Consider the following 27,223-nt stretch of genomic DNA (forward strand, 5'->3'; position numbering starts at 1 on the left):
CAGGCTTCCGAGTTCCAGCGTCCACAGCGGGGGCCGTTAGACCAAGCCGGAGGGCGGGCGTGTTTTTTTCCTCTTCCCGCCTGCCGAGGTGCAAGTCCACTCCTTTTCCCTCATTTTCACCCCGTCCGGGCCCAATGACTGCGCCCACCACGGAGCCGGGTGGAAAGCCGCTCCACCCCACGGAGGGTCCCCTCCGCCCCACCTTTCCCGCCCGGCTGGAGGCTGGGGCCGGGACCGTCACGTGTCCTGGCAGCCGCCAAGTGAGGCCGCTTTTGCGACGCAGTGACAGCCAAATGGTGCGACAGGAGGAGTTTCCAGCCGCGGCCACTGCGCCCCGCTCGGAGAGACTTGAGGCGGCTCCTGGCGTCGCCCTAAGGGAGCGACTGAGTGAACAAGAGTCCGGCGCCGGAGGGCGGCGGCGGCGGCCGGGCGGCGAGGGGGAGTCCGCTACGAGTGCCCGCGCTCCCGCCGCTCTCCATGAACCGGGCGAAATAAGCCGCGCCTCCACCAGGGGCTGCGCCTCCATGAATCCCTAGTTTTGTTTTGTTTTTTCTTTCTCTCCCCGCTCCTCACCCCCCTCCCCGGGTCCCGTCCCGCCTTCTCCCTTCCTAAGCGGCGGTCGCGTCCAGGTGCGGAGTCCAGAGCTGAGTGCAATGGCGTCCAACCCCGAACAGGGGGAGATACTGCTCACGGAGCTCCAGGTAAGGGCCGCAACCCGGGTGCGAGGCACTGGCGGAAGAGAGAGGGAAAAAGTCTGGCGCGGGGTCGGGGCCCGGTGGAAGCCTTGCGGCCGCCGCACCCCTAACCCGCTAAGTGCGGAAACTTGGGGATGTCACTCTGGAGCCGCTTCCTTCGGGAGCCGGCCCCTCTCGCGCCTAGAGCCCTGGATTGCCACTGCATTAATTACCTACCAAAGGGACCTGGTCTTTGCTTGCAGCCCGAGTCAGCTCTCTCCGGGTCCCCAGAGCGGCCAGCTCACTGTCCCCTCCCTGGGCTTCAGAGCCGCGGGCAGAAGCCCCAGGCCCCCTCCCTCCTCCAGGCCGAGCCGGGCCCCGCCCCGCCTTTCGCCTGTACACCGCTGCTCTAACTTTGAATGACTCCGAAGCTATTTTCTTCTCTCCCCTGCCTCTAAGACTTCGCACAAAGAGCGCCCCCATAACTTCCAGCCCCTAGACAAGTGGTTTTTTGTTTGTTTGTTTGTTTGTTTTTGTTTTTTAACGTGTCTCACTAAATGCTGGCTTTACTTAACGAGCCCTCTTTAGGTAACTGCATTTTTTCCCCTTCTAATTTGAAGGCTACCATTTTTTTTTTTAACCAAGTGATATATGTGGTCTCCCTTATCAGCTGCTTTCCCCTTCTCGGTAACTCCGTGCTCAGATTCGTAAGCTTAGATGCTGATGCTTTTAAGACTTTCATTTTCCCTCCCGTTTGAACACCAGAGAAAAAGCTCCAGAAGTTGTTTACAAATGAGAAAGCAGCCGACTAAGGGAAAATTCTGGACACTGCATGCCTGCAGAAAATGAGCGCAAATTGGGTCCCTTAATTAGTTAAATCCATGTCGGATAGCAATATTACTGTTTCCCATCTCCAGCTAAATATTTGATGATGTGGGCACGATTTTTTTGTTTTTAGGTCTCTATGATGTACTAGGATACCTATGCTACCCTGTTGGGTATATTTTTCATTACTTTGGAGTTTTCCAGAGATGTTTACATTTGGATTAAAATTCCGTGCCTGTTTTTTGCTTTTACTCAGTTTGTTTTAATGTGGTCTTCCATAAGAGAAGAAAAAATAGCCTACTTACGTTTCTGTATATGCATTGGTCAGTTAATATTTTTAAAGACTGAGTTTGGACAGGGATTGATTCTTTATGTCAAAATTAAGTATTGCAGCTGCTTCTAAATTTTTTGCCTTTCAAATCTATTTTTCTATAGCTCCCTACAATAAGCTTGGTTTATTGTGCATGATGTAAGCTTGAATGTATTGTTATAATACTTAATATTTTCTTCACAAAAATAGATTCCAGCAAGGTATACGAATGCACTGTTGCAAATTTGGAGTCTTTTGGAAATGCAAAGCTGAATTTTGTGTTGAGCATGTATACTATTTTAATTGCTCTTAGCCTTTTATAAGGAGGTCATACCTCACACTACATTTGCTAAAAGAATGAAATTTGTTGTTTTATTAATTTACACGAGCATTTAAAATAAAGTTTGTTTGAGGCACAATCAGAAATGCATTTCACTGCCTAGTCTTGAGATGTGAAAATCATACTCTGATTCTGAAAAAGCTTTGAAAACGACGGGAGCATTGGTTTTGAATGGGGTGACTTCAGAATTATAAAGTATTTGGCATCTTTGTATTTTATAGAAAGTTGACATAAAAGACTGACTTTGACACTGGACCTGAAAACATTTTTATGTGTATTAAAATACAGCATTTGTGAACTTTTAATAAGATCAGTTTTGACAGTAACAAGGAAGCAAGTTGTAGAAATAATTTTAAATATGACTAAAAAATGGGACCAAAGTAAGGAAACAACTAAAGTTAGACTTTTAAATAATATAAAATGTAATCCTCTCCAGAAAAAGAATAGTTTTTGTTCAGTGTTACCTTATAGGTTGTCATATATATATCCAGGGCATTTTTCTTAGTGTATTTAATAACAGTTCTAGTAACAGCTATTGCATTTGAACTTTATCATGTTTATTAAAGTAATTGAGAATATTATTTATATTAGCACTTAACATAAATGGTGATAAAATTTGCCTCACCAAGCATATCTAGCTATTCAAACATTTTATTATTTCATTGGGTCAAGAAACTAGAATATAGTAACCAAATATTTATCAAATTTGCTAGTATAATCAGTTTTTAAAAATCTAAGTTTGAATTTTAGATTAAAAAATTGTGTAGTATAAAGTTATTAATCCTTTTCTGCCAAACTCTTCTAAGTATTTAAATAGTAATTTACATTGCAAGTTTTAAGACGTGTTTAGTTGCTAAAAACTATTACTTTGCCATATCTTGTCTCAGGAATACTTGTTTCACTGTGAAAGTTACATGTTACCTACTTATAATGAAATTGGTATTTATTTAGAAATATATCCGACATTTTTAAATCATTTTCAAATTATATTGCAGAATTTGAAATATTTAACTACTTGAGCTGGAATTGGATTATTAATAACTTTGTGGAAAGACAAAACAAAGAAAATCTAAAACCACAGTACTTTATTTTGTTTATTACTATAATATTTCTGTGGAGTAATGTTTAAAGTACACACAAACTGAAGGCTAGAGACTTCAAAGTGTAAGGAAGAATATTTGCTGTAGTAAAAATTAAAATAGGCTATTTAAAAATATAAAATTAGTTGACAATTTCTAATTTTTATCTTTTATAATAAACTTTTTCGTTCCTGTTCTCATTTATTTGAAATGTAGTGGGAAACTTAATGAGATACTTTTGTGAAGCCACAGAAATTAAAGTTTATTTTAAAGGAAACTGGATTAATGAAAACTATACAAAGAACCTCAAACTGAAAATGTTGGCTCATTTGGTAAATGCAGACCCAAATATTGAGTAACGTACTAATAAAGTTACCCTGTCCATTAATGGAGATTCATCTTCATAAAAATGTCTGATAAAGTGTTGGGAATATAAAATTCCATTCTCAGCAGAATTTATTCATGTAGAAGTGACTTGCTCAAGTGAAAGCTTGAAGTAGTTAGCCTTAAATTATAGGGATTCATTTCAGAAAACACTTAGTACCTACTAAAACTATATTGAAGTATATAAAGATGACAAGATGTGGTTTTCACTTTCTAGAAGAAAGTACAAATAACATTTGTTGATTATTTGTTGTATGTCAGGCATTGTACTTGGTACCCTATACACCTTACTTACAACAATCCGATAAAGTGCGTGTGTGTTATTTTCATTTTACAGATCAAGAAATTAAGTTCAGGGATGTTCAGCAAATTGTTCATGGTCCTTTGTAAGGCTGACTTTGCCACTAGACTATTCTTTAAGCTGCCACAGTTCTGTGGACCCATAAATGTTTTACGTTCCAATGTGGTAGATATGTAAACTTTCTAAAAATTGGCCAAAAATGTAATTAACCAGCATTAACTTTAGTATAAAATTTATATTTCTTGTTAGGTTCCTCTATAACGAGAAAAAATGATTTCCACATTCTATTTGGTAGTTTATAATTTAGCAGTGGTTTTTATTACTGTGAATAAGGTGGGATATTCTATAAAGAATTACAGCATCAATGCCCTTTTTGCAGGTTTTCTTCATTTAAAAATTATTCTTTCTGATGAAAGTTGTTAAATGTTTGCATTAAACCTTCCATAATATTTTATATTTCTCTGTAGACAATCCATAAGATAAATCTTGCTTTAAAAATTTAAGCTTATAAATAATCAAGCTTTGTGTTTCTCATTGGTGGTCTCCATTTGTTACCTAGGATGAGAAATGTCTTGGCTGTTCTAAGAAAGTTGATTGTAATCATTGACAAAGGAAAATTACTTCATCTTCTTTAATTTACATTTTTAATCTCTTGTCTCAAAAATATTCCCTTTACAAGTTCAAAATAGATTTCTGCGCTAGTTATATTACTGTATTTTGCCATGTATAATGCGCACCTTTTTGCCCAAATTTTTGAGGGAAAAATAAGACTGCTCATTATACATGGGTATAATGATTACATGCCATGGGTATAATTCCATGTATAATGCACACAAATAATGGGTACACATTATATACAGAAGCGCATTATACATGGCACAATACAGTATAGCTACATATATAGCACATTTTATCTGTTTGATGGAAGATTAGAAGATGGCATCTAATTTTGCAGTGATACTAGCAAGGGAGAGGTCTGTTTGTTGGGAGGATTAAAATTTTAGGGCAGGTTGGAGGAATGAGAAAGGCAGGATAGATAAAATAAATTTTACAGGGTTTTTTTGAATTATAAAAGTTATACATGGTCATTGTAGAAAATTTGGAAAATGTACAAAAGCACAAAAGAGACAGAGATGTGCTTGCTCATAGTTCTCTGAGATAACTGACAAACTTTTCCAACTTATAAGCCCCATGGTATTTGAGTCTGTTTCCTCTTTTCCTCCCCTTTTAATTGAGACATATTTAATATACCACATTGTGTAATTTTAAGGGGTTCAATATATTGAATTTTTCTTCCCTTTATCTCATTTTACTTATTAAAATTTTTAAAGCGAAATGAGGTTCATAGAGTTTTAATACAGAAATAGCTATAGGTTGAAAAACATTTTTTCCACTAGTTTTAGATAAGTGGCTCTAACTACCTTTATTAACATTTTTTTTTAAATCTCAAAATATTTAATTTCGAGCCAATACTTCGAGATACAGTTTAGAAAAGTGGTGAGTACGGTATGTACTTAGTAATAGACAATGATACATAGCATTGACTCTGAACGATAGATCAGTACAATGTGGTTTTCAGCTTAGATTTGATTGATACTCTTAAAAGAAATCTGCATACCTTATTGAATACAACATACTTTAAATAAATTGCCAACTTTTAATTGGCTACCTAGGTAAGCATCTCTGTACTGAAACTAGTGTTAGAGAGCGATGGCTCTAAAATGAATCATGTTTTTCTGTCATTTCTAATCAGTATAATAGAGATTAATTCTATTCTCCTACAACTCCTGCTATTAATATTTTATCAATGTTTTAAAATATATAGGTAGGGACACCTTCTAAGCATTCTCTGTTTACCCCAGGGCTTTAAATCTGATTCTTTGAGTTCTTTTCTGTTTTTCAAAGTTAGCAACAATTAATCTTCATGCCTTTTATAAGTATATTCCTTTGTGTTATATTTTTAAACAAATGGGAAAAGTGGAGTAGTAGTTTATGGAGATGAAAATAATGTTACTTCCAGAAACATACATGATATTTGAATGGAATAGTTAATTCTGCATAATTTTTTAGGAAAATGTATTGTGTTGAACAATTGTCTACTCTAATCAAAAACTAATTTTACTCTTAACTACAGTATAAAAAAATCATATGACATTGAATATGACTGATTTTTGATATACAGCAGAGTTTAAACTTGGCAGCAAAGTTAGAAAGTTGAAAACTAGTTAAAAGCTTTAAAAAGATACTTACTGTAAAGTTTTGAATGGGAAAACTAATGAAAGTAACTTCTAATATCTTGGAAAAGCAGAATACAGAGCATTTATTTTGGTACATGTTTAGTTCCCCTTAATTATATCTAATGAAATATTATTTGAAACTAGCTCTGTTGTCACCGTTTTTCACAATCTCACAGAAATTACATTTGAGTAACATGTACATAAATATCTTCTGTTAAAAATAAGGAACAAGAGAGCACAGGAGCAGTTGATAATAAATACCTTAGAAGGTATGTGTTAGTGTCACATTAATAAAAGGGAATTGATACATAAGAATTACATAATATATAACATTACTAGGATTTATCTATTTTAGAAACTTGTCAGTGATTACTTTTTCTAATTGGTTAAGACATTTTACCTCCCTGGCTCACAAAGACCTTATTTATTGGAAAATTGTTATGGCAGCATTTGGAACTTATTTTAGATTATAGGAGACCTATTTTCTACCTAATACATGTGGTGGATAACATATCTTTAAATATTAGTCATATTTTTTCCCTTTCCTATAGTTAACCTTAATGATTCTCTGCAGAGGTGCTTCTGCCTATTTCACAATTTTCACTGGACAAATTTCATTCAATTTTTGGATTTTTTTCTTTTATTAACCTTAGGTACACTGCATTGGATTAATCATTATCTATCACTATCTATCATTGTAATAAGCACCCATGGACTACCACTCACTCCCCACCTTCCCCCCAAAGCTAGGAACTTAACCTACATATGGTTTTTCTCTTTTCCATCTCCCCACCTTTATCTTCTTGTCAATCAAGGTAATCATCATCTTAAATTCTGGGTTCATTGTCTTACTTTTTATATTTTTGTTGGATATATAATTCTAAAAGATACATCTTTTATTTTAGTTGTTTTTATATAGTTGTATTGAACATAATCTCTCCAGATCTGCTTTTTTACCTATTGCTGATTTATCTATATTGCATATTGCTAAAGTCCCTCATTTTAATTCCTGTATTATATTTAGTAAAATATTCACTAACTCTCTCCTTGTTGGTCACTTGGATATTTTATCCACTCACTCTCCATTGTTGGGCATTAGTTGTTTTCTGTTTTTGTAATTGTAAACAGAGCTACTGTGGACATTCTGTGTACTTTTTTATTGTATGTATCTGTTTCTGTGGATTATCTACCTAAAGGTAAAAATGCTGCCTCAGAGTGTAGGTTAATGCCCAATTCTAGGAGACGGTGCCCAGCTTAAATGTGGTTGAGCCAGTTTTGTATTTATATCAGCAATATATGAAATTAAAAAGGTCCGTTGGTTATCCACCCTCTTAGACACTTAATATGGCCTTTTAAATTTTACAAACCGGAAGAATGTAGTATTGCTCTATCACTGTTGTCTTGATTTGCATTTTCCTGATTACTGATGTAGAACATTTTCTTTTATGTTTACTGGCCTTTTTGTTTTAAGTGAAATTCCTATTCATGTCTCTTGCTGATTTTTCTGTGTTTTTCTCATTGATTTATAAGAGTTCTTTATAGTCATGTTAATGTTTTATGTATATTGTGAATATCTTTTCTCAGTTTGTAACTTTTTACTTTTCTTAGTGAGTTTGTGGGAGGGGCAATTTTAAATGTTTTACCTTTATGGCAGATATCAGAGTCTTTCACATCACTGTGATCAGCAAGGCTGCACTTAAAATCTATTCTAGATTTGGTATAGAATGGGTAAAGCCACTGAGTTTACTTTCTGTGAATGTAGTTATCGGAGTGATTTTCAACTGTTGTGCCACAACATGCACTGCGTGAGTATTTAGTCAGGGGCACTGACCTATTTTCCCTTGGATTGTTAGATAAACTGACAACAGCCAACACAATAGCCGCCTGGTGTGAATAAATTAAAATTATACCTATCTTTTTTGGTCAGATCAGCAAAAAATATGTTTTGTTGGTGAGCTGCGTAATTTTAGTACTTAGTTTTTGTGTGCCATGAGATTAAAATGATTGAAAATCGTTATTATTCAAATAAACCATAGAAAGTTGTATAAAATATTGCATCATTTAACATAACTAGACACTCATATTAGTTGACTCAAAGAGTGAATTTAGAAACAAAGAAATAATGAAAATTCTATATGTAAATAGTTCACCAGCTGTTCATTCTTTCCATTCCATATGTCTTCAGTGAAAATGCTTATTATTAATTTTAATATTTTATATTAATATTTTGTTTTTCAATATTTTGTTCTTTTATTCTAGTCCTTGGAGGCAATTTATACTGCTTCAGCTTCCTGAAAGTCTCTTGTTTAAATTAAGCTTCATGAACCCTGTACAATATTGGTTACTTTTTATTCATTATATCTATCTTTATTTGCTACTTTTGCTTTCTTTTGATAACTCCTTTCTAGTTTAAATGTTCTGCACTTTTTGCCTCTTCTCTAATTCTTCGGATTAACCACCAGAATTAATCACTTTTATCTCAGGGTTATAGGGAATAGAATCACATTTAAATTAACTTAAACAAAAATTGGATTTATTAGAAAGCTACAGGGATATCTTACTTAATTAAGGGTAGGATATATAGCCACATCCCATGAGGATTAAATAGGAAAGTAGAGGCTTTCTTTAGCGGGGCTATATGTTCTCATATCTCTTTGAGCATGCATACTCCTTTACATTTCCTCAATATACTGGTTCTCCTTTCATGCCCGTCCCCTGAGTGGCACTCCTAACTTCTGAAATCACATTAATTTACAAGTCCAATGCCCAGAGCTCACTGACTCACTTATTCTTTGCCACAATTCAAAATTTTTGAATGAAAAAAATCTGATTGACACCATACAGAACATGTCCAGTTCTCTTTGACATGTCCATGGTCTAATCAGTTATGGCAATGCAAGAATGGAGTTCTCGTGCCAATATGTGCTAATGTGCTGCAAGGACTCTCCTGTGAGTTAGGGATGGGTCTGTTCTCTGAGAAGGTATAAAGGTATAGGTTAAGAAAGCACTTCTCTGCTTAAACCTTCTTATTGATTACAGAATAAAATATATTAGATCTTCCATCATCTGGCCCTTATCAGTCTTTTCAAATTTATCTCCTTATGCATCTTATACTCTGTGATATTAAAACTATTTGCAGTTCTTAGAACTACACTGCTTCTTTATACTTCTGTATCTTTGCACATGCTGTTTCTATTTTTAAGAATACCAATATTGATTGTTTGCCTGAAAAGCTTTTGCAAAATTGGACATTCCTTAAAATTCTAAGAAAAATATCTCTGTTGACTATATCAATATATTCATATACATAATCAACCTAAGATACATTTTTTATAAGTAAATTTAGTAATTGGTTATGTAGTATTTTGATCCAGTGGCATATTAGCTTACTTCCCATGTTGCACCTCCTGTTACTGAATACAAGGTGGGCCCCCCCAAAAAAACAGAAGTATCTTCTGAAGCGTGGGCCTCTTGTAGTACAGGCTCCCCCTGCCCCCCATCCTTAGGTGAGTGTTCTAAAGCTGGCATTGTGAGAGGCTACATTCAGCTTCCATGAATTTATTTTGAAGATTCTTTAATCATGTTTGCCCATTTTATGATGGGTGATTTATGAGCCCACCTGCCCACACTGTGCTGAGTGTTCAGCAGTTTTTTGAACAAAAATGGCATGACCCCAGTGCCCACACTCCCTGTTCACCTGATCTCGCCCCAAGTGACTTAAAAAATGGCAGTAGCACTAAAAGACATCAAAATTGACATGTTCAAAGACTGAGCAGTGGAAAAAAAGTCTCGATAGGTGTATTACATCAAATAGGGAGTACTTTGAAGGAAACTGGAAATTTTTAAATGTAACAATAAATACACAAGTTTTTATAAATAAATTCTGTTTTGGGGGGATCCACCCTCATCTCATACATCACCCAGTATGGCAATTAATTGTTAAATTATATGTATCCCACTTTCAGAACAGAAAGTATGTCTGATTCATCTTTGACTCTAGCACTTGGCATATGGTTTATGCCTGATTAATGTTTCAATATATAAATGACCAATTTCTGTGACTGATTCTATAATGGTTTTACTGCATCTGACTTCTTGGTATTTCTAAAAGTTACCATTCTGTCCATGGTAGCCAATGCTAGAAATTTGCTTGTCATTTTTGACTACAGTCTCAGCCTCTTCAGTTGATTCTCCTAATTATTAACTTGAATGAATTACACAGCCACTCTTCAAGTTTGAGCCCTTGTTTGGATGGTTACAATATCTTATATCTTACCTGTATCTCTTCAGTCTCATTTTGTTTTTATTTAGACTATGTACATCACTAGATTCAGAAGTTGTCTTGAGCATTTAGTGATTCTTTACTGCCTGTGACATTAACCAAGGGAACCTTAAATATCAGATCTAAAACAAAAATCTTGCTTTACCAAATCCTAAAAAAAAATTTACTAAGTCTCTTTATAAAGTTGACCTTTCCTTTTGTTTTATTTGAGGTTAGCAAGATGGCGGATAATATTTAGTTTAGTATAGTATAATGATAATTATAGAGAAGGAAGTAGTGTTGGTTATAAAAGTAGTCCATAGAAAATAAAGAAAACCACGTTGAAAAAATGAATGGTATTATTGATAGTACTAATACTTCATATTTGTGAAGCATTTTTGAGTTATAAGGCACTTTCACATGTCTTATTTCACTTGATTCTTAAAATGACCTTTTTAATTAGGGATGGGAGGGATTATTATACCTAATTTACAGTTGTTCGTATTTACTCAGCCAGTGGCTGCTCTAACCTGAATCATTATCTTCTCACTTTTGTTCCCTCATTTTAGTATTCCCACAATTCTAGTTTTATTTTCTTCCTTTAGTATACCTAAAAATTTTCTTCCTGTAGTGTATACTAGTGTACCTAGTATACTAGGAAAAATTCTAGTTTTATTTTCTTTAGTATTTAGTGAAGGTTGATATCTTCAAAGCTACATAAAAAATAAATGCAAAAATATTTTTTCCAAGTGAATTGAGAATAACTATAAAAGGGAATCTATAATTTGCCACCTAGTTGTGAGTATTCAAGGTAGTACCCAAGTTCTTTGTAGTATTTTTGTAACATAAAATATTGTAGAAGTGTAATGATGTCAGCAGCAGTAGTGTATAGTTTCTGGAGAGTTTATCATGGTTTAAAGTTTATGTAAAATTTAAAAATCATTTAAAGCTATTTCTTATGAAGTCAAAAGATGTTTTCTTATATTTATAAATTCTAAATAAGTTAAAAGAGGCCAATCATGTTACCCATGATATAGACTTGCAAAGTTAGTATCTTATATGCATGAGATATTTTAGTGCACTGAAACCGTATTCATGTTTTATATCTTTTAAAAGGAATGATATCTTTTTCCCTGATGTTAAAGGTTATTCTGCACTTATTTCTAATTTATGATTGTTTGTAGGGATAAAGATCTTATGGTGATAACATGTTTTAAATTTTTTTTAAGTTGTTAAAAAGCCTAAGAATAAACTTCATTTTATATGCCCCTTTCCACTTCAGTATCTAACAACTTTCCAAAAATAATTTGTAATAATATTTTAACACTTTTAATGATGGTAGCATTGGACCTAAATACATTCAGATAGATTTATGAGGAAAAGGATGATCTCTCTTATTTTTGTTATCTATATTACTTTTATCCTCCTTTGTTGCACATGATTTATTAATGGTAATATTCTCATCACTACCCTAGTTTTCCTGGCTATGCTCTTTATTATCTGAGAGCTGTACTTTTACTATGCCTTTCCTCTAAAATAGAGTTAGTCTTATCTTCTAAGGAAGTTAGAAATAACTGTATACAATTAACAAATAACTGAATACATTTCTGGGCTTTGTTTTTCTTGTTGCTCAATATGTGACTTGCTCAAGGCCAGCTCTGTTATCGCCAGTGCCTGAACTCAAACCAAACAACAAAACACTACAATTCAGGTTTGACACTACTTCCTTCTAGCCTTGTGACTTAAAAGAGTTCCAATATACTCTGTCCAGCTAGATCCTGTACAAGGTAAATGCTTACTTAGCTCTTGGCTGTGGTGTGGTAATATAGTATAACTTGATTCATTATAAGATTACTGTAACCTTTTCTCAGCAAATCTGATGTTTCCATCTTCTGAGAAGCACTTTTAATTCTTTTATTGGTGACTTTAGATTTCCAGTTAGCTATGCTATCAGAAGAACTTATTTGTTTAAATTGTGATGCTTTAAAAAAATTTATTTGTGGTATACGTAGAACGGTTACTGTTTTAACCATTTTCCAGTGTACCATTCATAGTATTAAGTGCATTCACCATACTGTGCAACTGTCACCACCATCTGTCTCCAGAACTCTCTTCATCTTGTAAAGCTGAAATTCTTTACCCATTTATCACTAACCCCCCAATAACTCCCCAATAACCCCCTCTCCCCAAGTCCTGGCAAACACTTTTCTGCTTTGTCTTTATTAATTGGACATGTAAGTGGAATCATACAGTGAGTCCTTTTGTGACTGGCTTATTTCATTAGCATATGCCATCAAGGTATATCCATGTTACAACATGTGTCAGGCTTTCCTTCCTTTGTAAGCCTGAATAATACTTCATTGTATGTAAATACTACATTTTGTTCATCTGCTTATGTTGTCAGGCACTTGGGTGGCTTCCCATGATGTTTTTATCAGTATAGCAAGCACCCTTGTAGTTACTGTACCTAGTCATGATCATGTGCTAGTCTGTAACTTATTCAACACAGTAGCCACTAGCCACATATGGCTTTTAAATTTTTAATTAAATAATAAAATTTAATTCTTGAGTCAGTCTAGCCACATTTTAAGTGCTCGTGGCTACATGTGCCTAGTGGCTGTCATATGGAACAGTATCGATATTCTGATCATTCCAGAAAGTTCTCTTGAACTCTGCTGGATAGTAAATGCTCAGGTGTATATTTCAATACCTTGAATTTAGAGAAGACAGAAATGTCCATTGTGGGCTATAGAAATTATTTACATTTGAATAAATTAGTTTTCTTTAGAAAGTAATTATGTATGTTTAAAGATGTTTTTGCATTGAGTCCAGAGGGTTTTGTTTACATTCTGACTAGAAAATGTTAAAATACTTTGTACTGCCTGAATTTTAAATTAATAGGTATTCAAGTGAAGTGAATGATAATCAATGTCTTAGAAGTTTAATACATTAAAAATATATAAATCTTTGTATATATTTGTATGCATCAAAGATTTACAGAAAAATAGTTTTGAATTTGGACTCATACTTTATATCCATCATTCTTTTATTTTTTTTTTAAGATTTTATTTATTTTTTAGAGAGGGAAGGTAGGGAGATAGAGAGAGACATCAATGTGCGGTTGCTGGGGGTCATGGCCTGCAACCCAGGCATGTACTCTGACTGGGGATCGAACCTGCGACACTTTGGTTCGCGGCCCGCGCTCAATCCACTGAGCTACTCCACCCAGGGCTCTTACATCCATCATTCTTTTAGAGTCATATTTGTTAAATTACATTCTTTTTTATGAGCTGGAGTTTGATCTCAGGTATAGAAAACAGCATATGATGACACTAGTAACTTGGCCAGTTTTTCACGTTGAGATCTTAAAACAACATATCCAAGGAATTCTATATTCTTTTTAAAATTAACTTTATCTTATTTATTAAGTACTTGGTATATAACATTGTATTAGTTTTAGGTATACAACATAATGATTGGAAATGTGTATATGTTGTGGAATGATCACCACAATAAGTTTAGTTAATGTCATCACCCCATGTACTTAAGATGTTTGTTCCTTTTAATGAGAACTTTTAAGATCTACTTTCTTAGCTACTTGAAAATATACTGTACAGTATTGTTAACTAGAAATTTTGTGTTCTTTATCATTTTTACTACCACTGAGATTAGATGAAGCTGATCTTTTTTGTTTTGTTTTGTTTTTTCCTGACAGCCTCAAATGTCAGTTTTAGGGAACTGGAGGGACAGGTTTAGTGTATGTGTGTGAGTGTGTGTAGCATTTTCTTTATCATTTTTGATCGATTGTACAAATACCAATTTGTTAGCCTGTCTTTTAAAATTACTTTTTAGAAGATATCACAAGGTATTTTTCATGCTTAAGAGTTTTGAACTGGATGGCTATGTTCAGAAATTGTAATTTGTTGAATAATTATTTGAGCTTGAGGATGCATTTAAATCTAGCATTTTTAACTAATTATAAAAACTATAAATTCCTTGAATGTATTATTTGAAAGACTTTCAGCTAAATGTATAAAATTCCTCATTTCTAAGAATAATGGTTCATATATTTCTTTCTAAAAATAAATAGGGAATAGATCTAATTTCTTTAAAAAAGTATCTAATGAATTTTTCCATAACAAAACTTTTGACTATTATTGCACTAATTTAAAAATAATGTTCAGTTTGAACTAATAGTAAGGAATAAAAAATTAGCTTGTTTATTCTGATTTTGTAGAAAGAGAAGGGAGTGATATTAATAGTAAGCAACTCTGGAATAGGCAGCTTTTTAGGTTTAATAACTGGAGTTGAACTAAGAAAGGATACCAGTTGATACTCCAGCTGTCTATAAAACAGAAACTTTTGTTTTTCTGTTATTAACTTGGCTTTCTACAGTTACAATTAATGAACTGGTGTAATAATGAGAAGTGGCTGAAAGCTGAGGAAAGTAAATAATTTTTTAAATTAGTATATATGTAGATATCATTTAAAAACCTTCAATAGTCAGGTAGATTTAAATAAGATGATCCCTTTTCTCTCGCTTTAGGTTTTCTATTATTCAAATAGCAGAAACAAATAACAAACATTGAGTTCAGGAAAACGTTACCAAATCAGAATTTCACAGTTCACTAGTTGCGTACTAACATTTGATTTTCATCTGATGATATTTGCAGCAAGTTTTTGTTTCATGTGTAGGCAAGGATATAATTCATTAATTCAGTTAGTTGACTATTGTATACCCACTATAGTAATCAAATACAAGCAAATGAATTGATAGTATCGTGAAGTTAAAACAGACACTTTCAATACTCCATAGAGAAATATTTTTAAACTAATTTCAAAAATTGCATTATTAAGATGTTTATTTGAGGGAGTCACCTTCATAGAAAATCAATTCTTATGATATAGGCATTGACAACTAGACACCAATGAAAGTTCTAATTTAAAGTCTTTCATTTGTATAAACAGAACAGTTTACTTAAGGGCTGACACTGTTGAAAGGATTATCAAAATGGAGCCAAACAATTTTAAGTACACTACTTACAGCTTTAGAAAACTGATCAAAATTAATCCTTATATTATTTAATAAAAAATAATTTTTAAATGCCCATGGAGGATGGAGAAGAGGTCACAACTAACATGCCTTTCAAGGGTCTAGGCAAGTAACATAAATTAGTGAAGTGAGGAAGTGTAATGGACGTGCATCCATTGTGGGCTCGGCATTGATGGGTTAGCAGATATAAAAGCATCTGTGGCACCCACTTCTCAGCTGTAGTCGTTTGTTTCCATGTGGGCCCTTATTGCCTTTTATTGGGAGATATGTTCTATATTTCAAAATATTTGTTCAAATTCTTTTTTAAGTATTTTTTATTGATTATGCTATTACACTTTTTCCAAATTTTCCCCCTTTATTCCCCCCTAACCCTCCAGTATTCCCCCCACCACTTAGTCCATGTCCATGGGTTGTACATATAAGTTCTTTGAGTCCTCTGTTTCCTATACCATTTTTTATCTCTCCCCATCTACCTTATGCCTACTAACCATGCTTCTTCTTCCCTATACCTTTTCCCCCTGTTCCTCCCTCCCTGTCCCCACTGAAATCCCTTCGTGTGATGTCCATTTCTCAGATTCTGTTCCTGTTCTGGTTGTTTGCTTAGTTTTTGTTTTCATTGTTTTTCTTTTCTTTTAGGTTCATTTGTTGATAGTTGTATTTGTTGTCATTTTACTGTTCATATTTTTTATCTTTTTCTTAGATAAGTCCCTTTAATATTTCATATAATGGCTTGGTGATGATGAACTCTTTAACTTGGCCTTATCTGGAAAACACTTTATCTGCCCTTCCATTCTAAATGAAAGCTTTGCTGGAGAGAGTAATCTTGGATGTAGGTCCTTGGCTTTCATGAGTTGGAATACTTCTTTCCAGCCCCTTCTTGCCTCCAAGGTTTCTTTTGAGAAATCAGCTGATGGCCTTATGGGAACTCTTTTGTAGGTAACTCTCTCCTTTTCTCTTGATGCTTTTAGGATTCTCTCTTTATCTTTAATCTTGGGTAACTTAATGATGGTGTGCCTTGGCGTGTTCCTCTTTGGGTCCAAATTCTTTGGGACTCTCTGGGCTTCCTGGAAGTCTATTTCCTTTTCCAGATTGGGGAAGTTTTCCTTCATTATTTGTTCAAATAAGTTTTCAGTTTCTTCCTGTTCTTCTTCTCTTTCTGGCACCCCTATAATTCAGATGTTGCAACATTTCAAGTTGTTCCAGAGGTTCCTAAGCCTCTCTTCATTTTTTTTTTTGTTGTTGTTTTTTTATTTCAATCATTGTTCAAGTACAGTTTTCTCCCCCCTACTCCCGTTCCAGCCCCTCCACCCAACCCTCCCCCCATTTTTTTTTTTTTTTAATTTTTGTTTCTTCCTTTTCTTCTGGATGGATGTTTATTTCTTCCTTTTGGTCCAAATCATTGATTTGAGTCCTGGTTTTCTTCCTGTCACTGTTGGTTCCTTGAGTATTTTGCTTTATTTCACTTTGGGTATCCATCATTTGTTTTTTCATTTTTTGACCACGCTCAATCAGATCTGTGAACATTTTGATTACCAGGGCTTTAAGTTCTCCATCAGATAGGTTGGCGATCTTCTCCTCACTTAGTTCTCTTTCTGAGGCTTTGCTCATTTGGACCATATTTCTTTGTCTTGGTGCAGCTGATCAGTTGTGAGGGGGCAGGGCCTTAGGTATTCACCAGGGCAGGGCAACCCTCTTTGCTGTGCTGTAGAGAGGGAACAGTGCACTTTTCAATGAACTCATGTGAGACTGGGAGTATCTCCCACCAGGGCAACCCCAGCCATAACCCATAGTCCTGGTGTGAGTCTCTGTTTTCCCCTTAAGTCAGCCCCTCCCTTGGCAGCCCACCCTGCCCCAACGGCTGCCAGCTTCCCATGGTTTTTCTGAGTGGGCCTGCGCGGTCCACCTTACCAATCTGGTTGTTCTGGTTGATTTTTCTAATTCTTTTGTTGTCAGAGTTTCATGCAGTTTGATTTTCTAGCACTTCAGGTTGTTTATTGATTTTAGATTGGTTGTTATCCTCCTCTTGGTTCTGCAAGGAAGCAAAGAGTTTCTACCTACGCCTCCATCTTGGCTGGAACCTATTTGTTCAAATTCTTAACAGATTTAACAAAATAAGACATATTTGTAGGACCATCTCTGCCACAACAGTAATGTCTTATTCAATCAAGACATTACTGTATTGAATAAATATTGAAATGCCTACCATATTCAAGTACTTTGTTAAGGACTATAGTATATACAAAAAAACACTGGGCATGGCCACTGCCTTTCAGAGCAATTTTGTTCAGTAATATACATCCTGGGATGATAGAAGTGTTTTATGCCCTTTCGGTAACTATCCAATAGGATAGCCCTAGCCACATGTGAATTGGGGCTAGCGCAACTGGGGAACTGATGTTTTAGTTTAATATGAATTTAAATATACACAGCCACTTGTGGTTAGTGACTACTGAACTGACAGTGGACCTCTAGAAACTAAATTCAGTTGCTAAAGCAATCATAAAAAGTTACCAGTTCAGTATTTAAATTACATTTCAGAACTGCAAAGGAAGGGGGAATTGCTTGAGGTCACATGTAATTTCTAAGTGAGTTGTACAGATAGTTGCTATAGGATTTCAAAGGAGGGAGTGGCCACTTCAAGAGAAGCTTTAGAGAGAAGGTAAAATTGAACCTGGCTTGAGGGATAGCTAGAATTTTTTTTTTACTTTTATTTCTTTAATTTAATTTAATTTTTTTTACTTTTTATACTGCTGTTTGCATACAGTTGTCTCCATTTTCCCCTGCCCTACCCACTCCCACCCCCTTGGCTCCTTCCAAGGGTCCTTCATACGTGTTCATTTACATCCCATTTCCTTCTTTCCCATGTTATTTCCCTCTCCCCTCCCCTCTGGTTACTATCAGTTTGTTGTCAGTTTCAATGTCTCTTGCTATATTTTGCTTGCCAGTTTGTTTTGTTAATTAGGTTCCACTTGTAAGTGAGATAATATGGTATTTGTCTTTCACCACCTGGCTTACTTCACTTAGCATAATACTATGCTTTCCAGTTCCATCCATGTTGTCATGAAGGGTAGGGGCTCCTTCTTTCTTTCTACTGTGTAGTATTCCATTGTGTAAATGTACCACAGTTTGTTGATAGGTAGAATTTTATTAAGAGGAAAAGTTGTTCTAGGAGAGTGGGATAATAGGGACCAAATGCATGCAGGTGGTAAAAATTAATGAAAACTTTCTATTTTTTCATTCAGAAAGCTGCCCCAAATTATGTCCTTTTGGTTTTTTCCTTATTTGACAGGCAAATCATTTCAATCAATTGAAATTGGCCTTGATGTATTGCTGGTTCTAAACTTTGGTCAACAGCTTGAAAAATAAGGCATTGTGCTATTTTTATGCTTTGAGGTAAACAGCCAAAAAAGATATAAAGAATGAAACTTTTTAAAAATAGCTTTACTTTATATTTTAGTTACTTTTTCCTAGGAATATGCATATTTTACCACTTAAAAGTTTTTTAGTCAGTTATGTATTTTCTTTTTGTTATGATGAAAGATAATTTAACTCAAAGAGCTGTAAGGGAAAGCAAATGAAAGTTCTCAAGTGTATAGTTTTCATGAAGTATCCTAGTTTCACTTGAAAACTTTCTCTGTTTAATAGTTGCTGGATCTTTTCTTTGGGGGAATTACATTGAAATCACAGCATGGTGTTTGAAGTATTTTGTATTCTGTTTATTCATATGCCAATTTAAAGGAATGACATCTTTATAGTTTAGCCAGGGACATCTTTGGCTAATGATGCCATATTTTGTGTAAAAAAATATTTTATGAATTAAAATACACTAAAGTCCTGGTCAAAAAAATTTTATTAGATAAGAACATTTCTTTTATTGCCTTGTATAAAAATAGCAGTACCTCTCACCCTGCCTTCCACACCCCATTTCTCTCCTCTGCTTCCTTGGTTTACTTGTGTAGAGTAAATGAAATAAAGCATTTATTATTTACGTGGCTGATACTGGATGAGCTCTCGGGAAATACTCTTGCCTAACCTCATTCATGGTGAACAACCAAATTCTTGTCTATTAAAATTTATAGTGAGAGATACTTTTAAAGTGGTTGTTTTAATTTATATTAATAATATATGCTACCACATTCATGTATTACAATAAAGTCTAAAGTATACAAATAGTTTTATAATTTAAGGCACTTTTATCATTAAAATAATAGTAATTTTAATTACCAGTTACTGAACACTTGTTATGTGACAGGAATCTGCTGACCATCTTACCCTTTTTATTTTACTAATCTTCACAACAGCCCAAAGAGTTATTGGTTTATTTTTTTTTCTTATTTACATGTCAATAGAAGACTGAGGCATAGAGAAGTGACATTACTTGCTTGTGTTAGACCAAATGGATTTTGAAACTAGGTGTAAATCCAAGCTAATGCTGATTTCACTATATATTTTATATTTTAATATTTTAAGCAGTTTTACAGGTTTATTATTGAATTTTTTACACCCAATTCCTAGGCAGCCAGTTTCCGCTCTCTGTAACTATAGATTCATTTACATTTTCTAGAGTTTTACATGGATGGAATCTTACAGTATGTACTCTTTTTTTTTTTTTTTTTTTCCCCCTGCTTAGCTTCTTTCACTTTACCTTAATAAGGACCCCAGCCCTTGGAGTCCATGTTTTGTGGATGCGACAAACAAATTCACACGGACTACAGAAGTCCTGTGGAGAAAAAGGGACGGCATGGCCACCCTCTGAGTTAGAGAGGGTTTCGACCCCTGTCTGGACAGGCTTTTATTGCTTTTCTGGACAAATTACACGGAGGACAGTCCTCATTTACTATGCAAAGGTTTGCTTTAAGTGGTTACGTTTTACAGATAACAAAGGAGAGGAAGTTGCTAATTACCAAAAAGAAAAAGGACATTTGCAAATGCAAAGGAAAAAGTGATTGTACTGGTTACACTCCATCCTTGGGAGGTTTAGCATAGATTTAGGAAGTTACTTTAACGATATGCAGTAAACATTTGCTGCCTCAATTCAGGGTGAGGGAGTTTTAGCAAAAAGCAAGCCTTAAAGCAGCCTAGGTACAATGCAGGCCTGATTCCTCACAGGAAAACAGATCCGTGGGTTTGGCTTCCTGTGTGCTGACCTTGCTCCCCGTTGGTTTTCCAAATCGGGCCAGGCTACATTTGCCATACCATGCAGACAGGTTCCCTACACTACCTAGTGGTTTTAAGATTCCACCATGCTGTTAAATGTATCAGTTTTGTTCCTTTTTATTGCTAAGTAATATTCCATTGCATGGATATGGTATAATTTGTTTATCCATCTACCTGTTTGTGGATATTTGGGTTCTTGCTAGGTTTTTTAGCTGTTACAGATAAAGCTTCTGTGAATATTCATGTTATAAGTTTTTTTTTAAACAATAGATTTATGCTTCCATTATTCTTGGATAAATGCCTAGGAGAGGAATAGTATATTTTGGTATAAAAAGGATGTCATTTCTTAATTGCATATTTCTGATTATAACAGAGGGTTGGTATATTGTCATTTGTTTATTGTACCATTCTTTTCCTATTAATTACATAATTGTACTTTTCTAACCTAAATATTGAGGGAAAACAATGCTAATATTTCAAATTTATCCCACAGTGCTCTAGACAGTGACAAAACTAATCCATGTGTAACTCATATTTGAATTACTAAGGTACTTGGGTCTATAATTATTCTTATATTTTCCTTTTGATGCATTTTTTACTTATTTTGTATATTTGAAGAAAAGCGAGCCTGTTGGACAGTATTAAATAATACATGGGAATAAAACTGCCATTTGGTTATGTTCAGTGTCATGACTAACACCAATGCTGGTTGTCAACAAGGTGGGGGGACTCAAATTATTTATTTTAAGTGTTTCCTTGATACATAATGCTTCAGTGACATTCTGTAGATCTGCAGTGATAGTGTACCTGTTATACTGTAACTATGATTTTTGTGGTTCAGCCTGTCTAACCTGTAGTTCTTGTGTTAATGTGAATAGAAATAGGGAAACTAGTTATGGGTATTAACTGAGTCTCTGTAGGTTTTAATCTAGCTCCACCCATAGTGGAATGTCATTTTATAAACTTTCATTTGGTAGTAAAGAATAAGATAGCTGATAGTCTCAAGTTGCTGTCTTCTTTTGGGGTGCTGTGTGTACCGGGGGAAAGTTGCTTCTTCATTTTGGAGTATGTGACCTGATATATTGTGATACAATAACAAGTCATACATCAAAATTACCATTCTGAGTTGTGATTAAAATGTAGTTTTGTTTTTTAAAATATTCAATCATATTATAATGCTTTGTCAGTGGGGAATGAAGTATATTTTCCAAATGTTAGTCTTAATGCTTGAAACATATAAAACATTGACGTTTAACATTCTTTTTGGAAATTACATTCATGCAGTATGTGTCACATTTTGCTGCCTGATTTATGTAATATACACAGAAAATTTGATTTTTCTTGAAGTGTACAGTACTCATTCTTATACCAAAGGTCCTAGTAGTTAGTATGGGTTTTTTTGTTGTTGTTGTTTTCTACTTTTTCTCTTGGGTATTACTTTTTACTCGGTGTGTCAACTTTGAGCAACCATTTCTCCATTCATTCAACAAATATTTAGTATCTTCTATATTCAGATTGTATATTCTAGGGCATAATATAATAATGATCAAAATATTTAATAGTGATTAAATTTGGCTTATTCTCTCAGGAACTTAAAATGTGAAGGAGAAGATAGACATTATGTACTATAATCATATAAGAATGTTTGGACTTTCAGGGGACTTTAGACCATACTTTGAGAACTGCTAAAGTAGGATAATGAAGGGGGAAAGCACATGATCCCAAATCATCATTAAAGGAAAGGTTATTTATAGGATTAAAAATGGATATAATGTAAACTTCAAGTTAAAATTAGAACCAATCACTATTTTAGAAAAGAAGCAATTGAAACACACTTTAAAAATTTACTATGGATCTTACAGCAAACCAGTGACAGAGCCTTGAATAGAATTTAGGCTTTCTAATTCATAATCTCTTTCTATTTCTCTGTTTTCTCTTTCTCTTTCTGTTTCTCTTGCCATCTCAGTCTCTTCCCCTTCCCTCTCCTCTCCATTGCCTTTAATATCCCACCTTAGTTTAATCATTTTAGATATTTTTGGTTGTGAAATGTGCTTCTGTGTTGAAAGCGAGTGAGAAGAGCCTGAGATTTGTACATGCTGGCTATTAAAATAGAGCTGATTTTAAATTGCATTTTTGATTGAGATATCTTTTTTACTGATAGTAATTTTAGGAATATAATGTGAGATATGATTGGGCTAAAGAAATGATTTCCGTATTAATGAAATTATTAAGTTGTAGGTATTTATTACTTTGGATATACAATGTATTTTAATAAGAATCCCTTTAGAATGCTTCTAAGACATTTACTTTACAATTGTAGAAATAGGATCATTTATACAGGGTGAGGCAAAAGTAGGTTTATGGTTGTGAGTATGCGAAACACAGTTAAAGCTGTTGTGATAGTTATGACCAGAATGTCTTTTTCCATACAACCTACTATATACCTACTTCTGCCTTGACTTGTATTGATGAGTAAAGTAGATGAACTCTTCACAAAAGTATGAGTAAAATGAGGTTTGAGGAATCATAATCAAACTTAGAAGGAACTGTATTTTATGTAATTTTCTTTTATTGCAATGTGGAGAAATTCGTTTTAACCTTCTTTTCCCTAAGCTTTTATAATTCTGCTAAGATAAGCAAGTTTTTATGACACATTATTGGTTTAACATTATTTCTGCTTTACGTATATATGATATTTTATAGGCTTAACAATTACCACATTTTTCTAATTAACTTTATCTGTAATTTTCAAACAAGTTATATTAAGTAGATATGTTTATGTGTACTTAGGTGTGAGCCACCAACTTATAGGAAGATTGGCTTGATCCTTGTGTCATTGATGTCTAATAGGACTTTACACATAGAAGTTATTTAATAAATTTCTGCTGAATAAAACAGTGATTAAAAAACAAGATTGTATGCTAAGTTATAGGACAGAGGAGATGTCAGAGGCCCTATATGCCAAAAACTGAATTATCATTTATATCTGATAAGACTATTGTAGGCTGCTCCCACCCCTTCCCGTGCATGTTTTCATAGTATCTCATGGAATGTCACTTTTGCAGGAGTGATATGTTTGTGGTTATAATTATTATATACTACTATAAAAATTTATCTATAGAACTAAGAATACCATATTCTATATTAAGAATGTAATGTGGACTATTCCTTTAGAATGGTAATATCCACCAGGTAAGTTATAAATTACTAAAAACATTATATTCATATACCATAAGATGTAAAGTATTTTAAATTAAGGTTGTAAGTCAGAATTCATTTAAGACACCAAGTGCAAATTTCACTTGACTCTTAATGCATTTGTGCCATTTTAATTGTTTTATTCTGATATATTAATATTTGTGGACATCAGCTTTACAATATGGAAAAAATGAATGCTATATTACTAAAATGTAATTAAAAATTTAAAAACTTTAATTTTTAGGTATTATAAAAGAAGCTTGTATGTTATGTTGAACATAAATTTAAATATATACTTAATAATTCTTATATGTGGAATTATGTCCAGGAACATGACATTTCAATTTTAAAAGTCTTAACATGTTTTCAAGAAACTACTCTCAGAATAGAACAATTTTAAGATGTTGAGCGGTTATTACCTTCACCTGCAGTATGAAATTCCAGACAGAGGCCTTTCATACATTAGATGATCTCGGAATTCTGCAGACTTCTGCAACTACTTACCCAATAATAAAATTGAGTGTCTTACTATTACATAGGTCTCTCCTTTAAAAAATTTTTTTTGGTCATTCCTTTCTCTTTTTATTATATAATATTATAGGCATACCAAAAGGTGCATAGTGTCATAAAACAAGACACCATTCATTGTATTCACCACCAAGCTAAAGAAACATTACAAACGTCATATATTGAGGCCTCCTGGATAGCTCTGGCATTTCTTCCCCTCCTTATCCTCCACCCCAACTGCTTTTATCATTTCCACACTAGAAATAATTTATTGATGAAATCTCTGGCTCTTGATAAAACTCTCATGGTAATTATAAGTGTGTGTGTGTGTGTGTGTGTGTGATATCAGCAGGCGTGAAAACCAAAATGAAGGGCAATGGGAACCTTGCATTTGTTTTCATACATCACATTCTTATCAAATTGTCAGCAGTATAACATTTTACCACTCACTAGTTTTTAACTTGTTTCAACAAAGTCACTTCGTTCTTTTATTGTTTCTGTGTGTAAACAGCTTTTACTTATCTTGCACTTGACTAATTAATTTCACTTCCTCAGGGACTTTTTTTTGTATTGTCTGTATCAGGAGTCCTCAACCGCTGGCTACAGCCCAGTACAGGTCCTTGGCCTGTTAGGAACCAGGCCACACAGCAGGAGGTGAGCGAGCCCTTTGCTCGAATTACCGCCTGAGCTCTGCCTCGAGTCCTCCCCTCCCATACCCCACCCCCTCCCTCCGCCTGTGGAGAAATTGTCTTCCGAAAAACCGGTCTGTGCTGCCAAGAAGATTGGGGACTGCTGGTCTATATAGTTTCATTGTTGATTTCCGCACCTCTGAGTAACTGACAACTTGCTTTCTATTTCTCAAGTTAACCAGTAAAATAAAACATTTGATGAGGGTCCTAGACCTGATTCCCTCCTCTTTGCCTTTCCCTCTCTTTCTCCCTCCTTCCTTCCCTCTGTGTCTGTCTATTCATACATTTATCTCTCTGTTTATAATTTTAGTTTGCTTGGCTTTTATTGTATACTTTCACATAACAAGAAGAGCATCTCTGGGCTTTTTTTCTTAATAAATAATGTCTCTTTATTAAGCCCTATCATTAATTATGCTTGAAATAGATATGCTACTATGTTATCTATATTTTATATATGCTTAGTTATTTAAAAAACCATGTAACGCTTCAGCACATTGGAGGTTTTGTGATAAATCAGATCTGCTTTAAATTAACCCCGTGGAGGTCACAGCTGATTGGACAGATACATATTTTTTCTTAAATATTGTTGCATATATTCGGTGCATAGGTTCAAGGTCGTGACTAGCTGAGCTTTTGAACATGACTAATGTTAATCTGTAATGTTTAAGCTGTCATTTTGGTTCTAACAGTTGTTTCATAAGGGTGTGTGATATTTGATAGTAAATTGTATCTGAGAGACCCCACAAACCCCAACGTCAGTGTTGGTGTAGTTAGGTGCTATGCATCCAAAATGAGTCACTTATCAACATATTTTTGCAAGTGTTGTGAAAAGTATTTATGCCTTGAACATAGCAATATTGTTTGTGATGACTGTTACAAATGTTTTGCAAAGCCAACTATTGAAGATTGTGATTAATTAATGTTAAAGACATTTTTGTTGTATTTTTAGCAATATTCATGTTTCCATTCCATTATTTGAAAAGAAAAAGTTTTATTCTTTATGTTTTTATATTCCTTTGTTTAATAAATTCTAGATTGTAACTGAAAGTAAGAAATCATGTATTTTATTATATAAATATAATAAATGCAATTTTGCAGGTTTTTTAACATTTTAGCAAATATTAGTAATGAATGTATCTCTTGGACACGTGACCTACATAATTTTTTTGACCACAACCTCTGCAGGGTTAAACATGACACAAAAGAATTTTAGCTTCATTTTTCTTCTCATTTTGATATCCTACTGTCCTTTGCCCACTTTTTGGCTGTACTATTTAGCAATCATGATAATAATGTGTACTCTTCTGTTAATGGAATAAGTGATAAATGCCAGAAACCATGACAAAGATTTCTGTATTTTAATTTAATCATTTATAGTCTTTTGAGACAAAACCTTTGTTTCTAATTGTTCTGGTGTACTTGTAAGTTTTATTATTTTCTTAGAGTCTTTTGGGTTTCTGTTTCATTGAGTCTCTATCTCTGCCTGTCACTTCCCACATGCCAGCCTCTAACTTCACAACCAGAATTTCCACATATTTCCAAAATGCCTCTAGGAGATGATAAAGCCTCTGTTGAGAAGTTCTGACTAGGGGAAATAACTTTTAGTTCACATTTAGAGAGGAAAGAAAATTATAAGGTGTAGGTAGCCCTTTAAAATTTTTTTTTTTTTGCTTTGTTTTTAAAAGTGTCAGTTACAGTATTATGGTCAATGCTAGGTGTATGAAACTGTTATCATTATTTCTTATATTAGGACAAAGAAAACAGGGATTGTGTGTTATGTATTTTGGTAAGTTCAGGAATGGGGAAAGTTCACAATGAAGACGGTCCCATGCTTTACTACCTTCACAGGTATAAGAATAGAATCCAGGCACTGAGGAAGATTTGTTTCTTTGACCATCTGGAACTCTGCTTAATATAATTTAAAAGTTACTGAATTTTTTTAACATGGGTGATTTTTGTACACAGGAGGTGTTCTAGGAAGTTAATCAAGATCTTATTGTATGCTTTTTTAATGAATATATTTTCCTAAAAAGTCTTTTTTGCATATTAGGCTCCTAATAAATAGCTGATAGGTAGAAGGTAACTAGTTAATGAAATGCTAGGCTTACATGGGTGCTTGGATGGACTTAGGGATCTGTGAACCATCTGAAACCTGCCATTCTGTGTGTGTGTGCCTGTCCGTCTTGCACACATGGAACTTTCTGAGAG

At 34.4% G+C, this 27,223-nt stretch overlaps 1 protein-coding gene across 2 annotated transcripts in view; it reads left to right on the forward strand.

The window, feature by feature from the left end:
• The first annotated feature begins 299 nt into the window (after positions 1-299).
• PKN2 (protein kinase N2) overlaps positions 300-27,223 on the forward strand; it is a 115,824-nt gene continuing 88,900 nt past the window's right edge. Inside the window, exon 1 of one of the 2 annotated variants that reach the window (XM_028514208.2) lies at positions 300-701. In XM_028514208.2, coding sequence (XP_028370009.1) covers positions 654-701 — 48 coding nt within the window. In that variant the 5' untranslated portion in view covers positions 300-653. The remainder of the gene's footprint in view (positions 702-27,223) is intronic. The other variant, XM_028514209.2, reaches the window with a different exon arrangement.

The sequence above is a fragment of the Phyllostomus discolor genome, chromosome 5 (genome assembly GCF_004126475.2).
Source record: "Phyllostomus discolor isolate MPI-MPIP mPhyDis1 chromosome 5, mPhyDis1.pri.v3, whole genome shotgun sequence".
NCBI lineage: Eukaryota > Metazoa > Chordata > Mammalia > Chiroptera > Phyllostomidae > Phyllostomus > Phyllostomus discolor.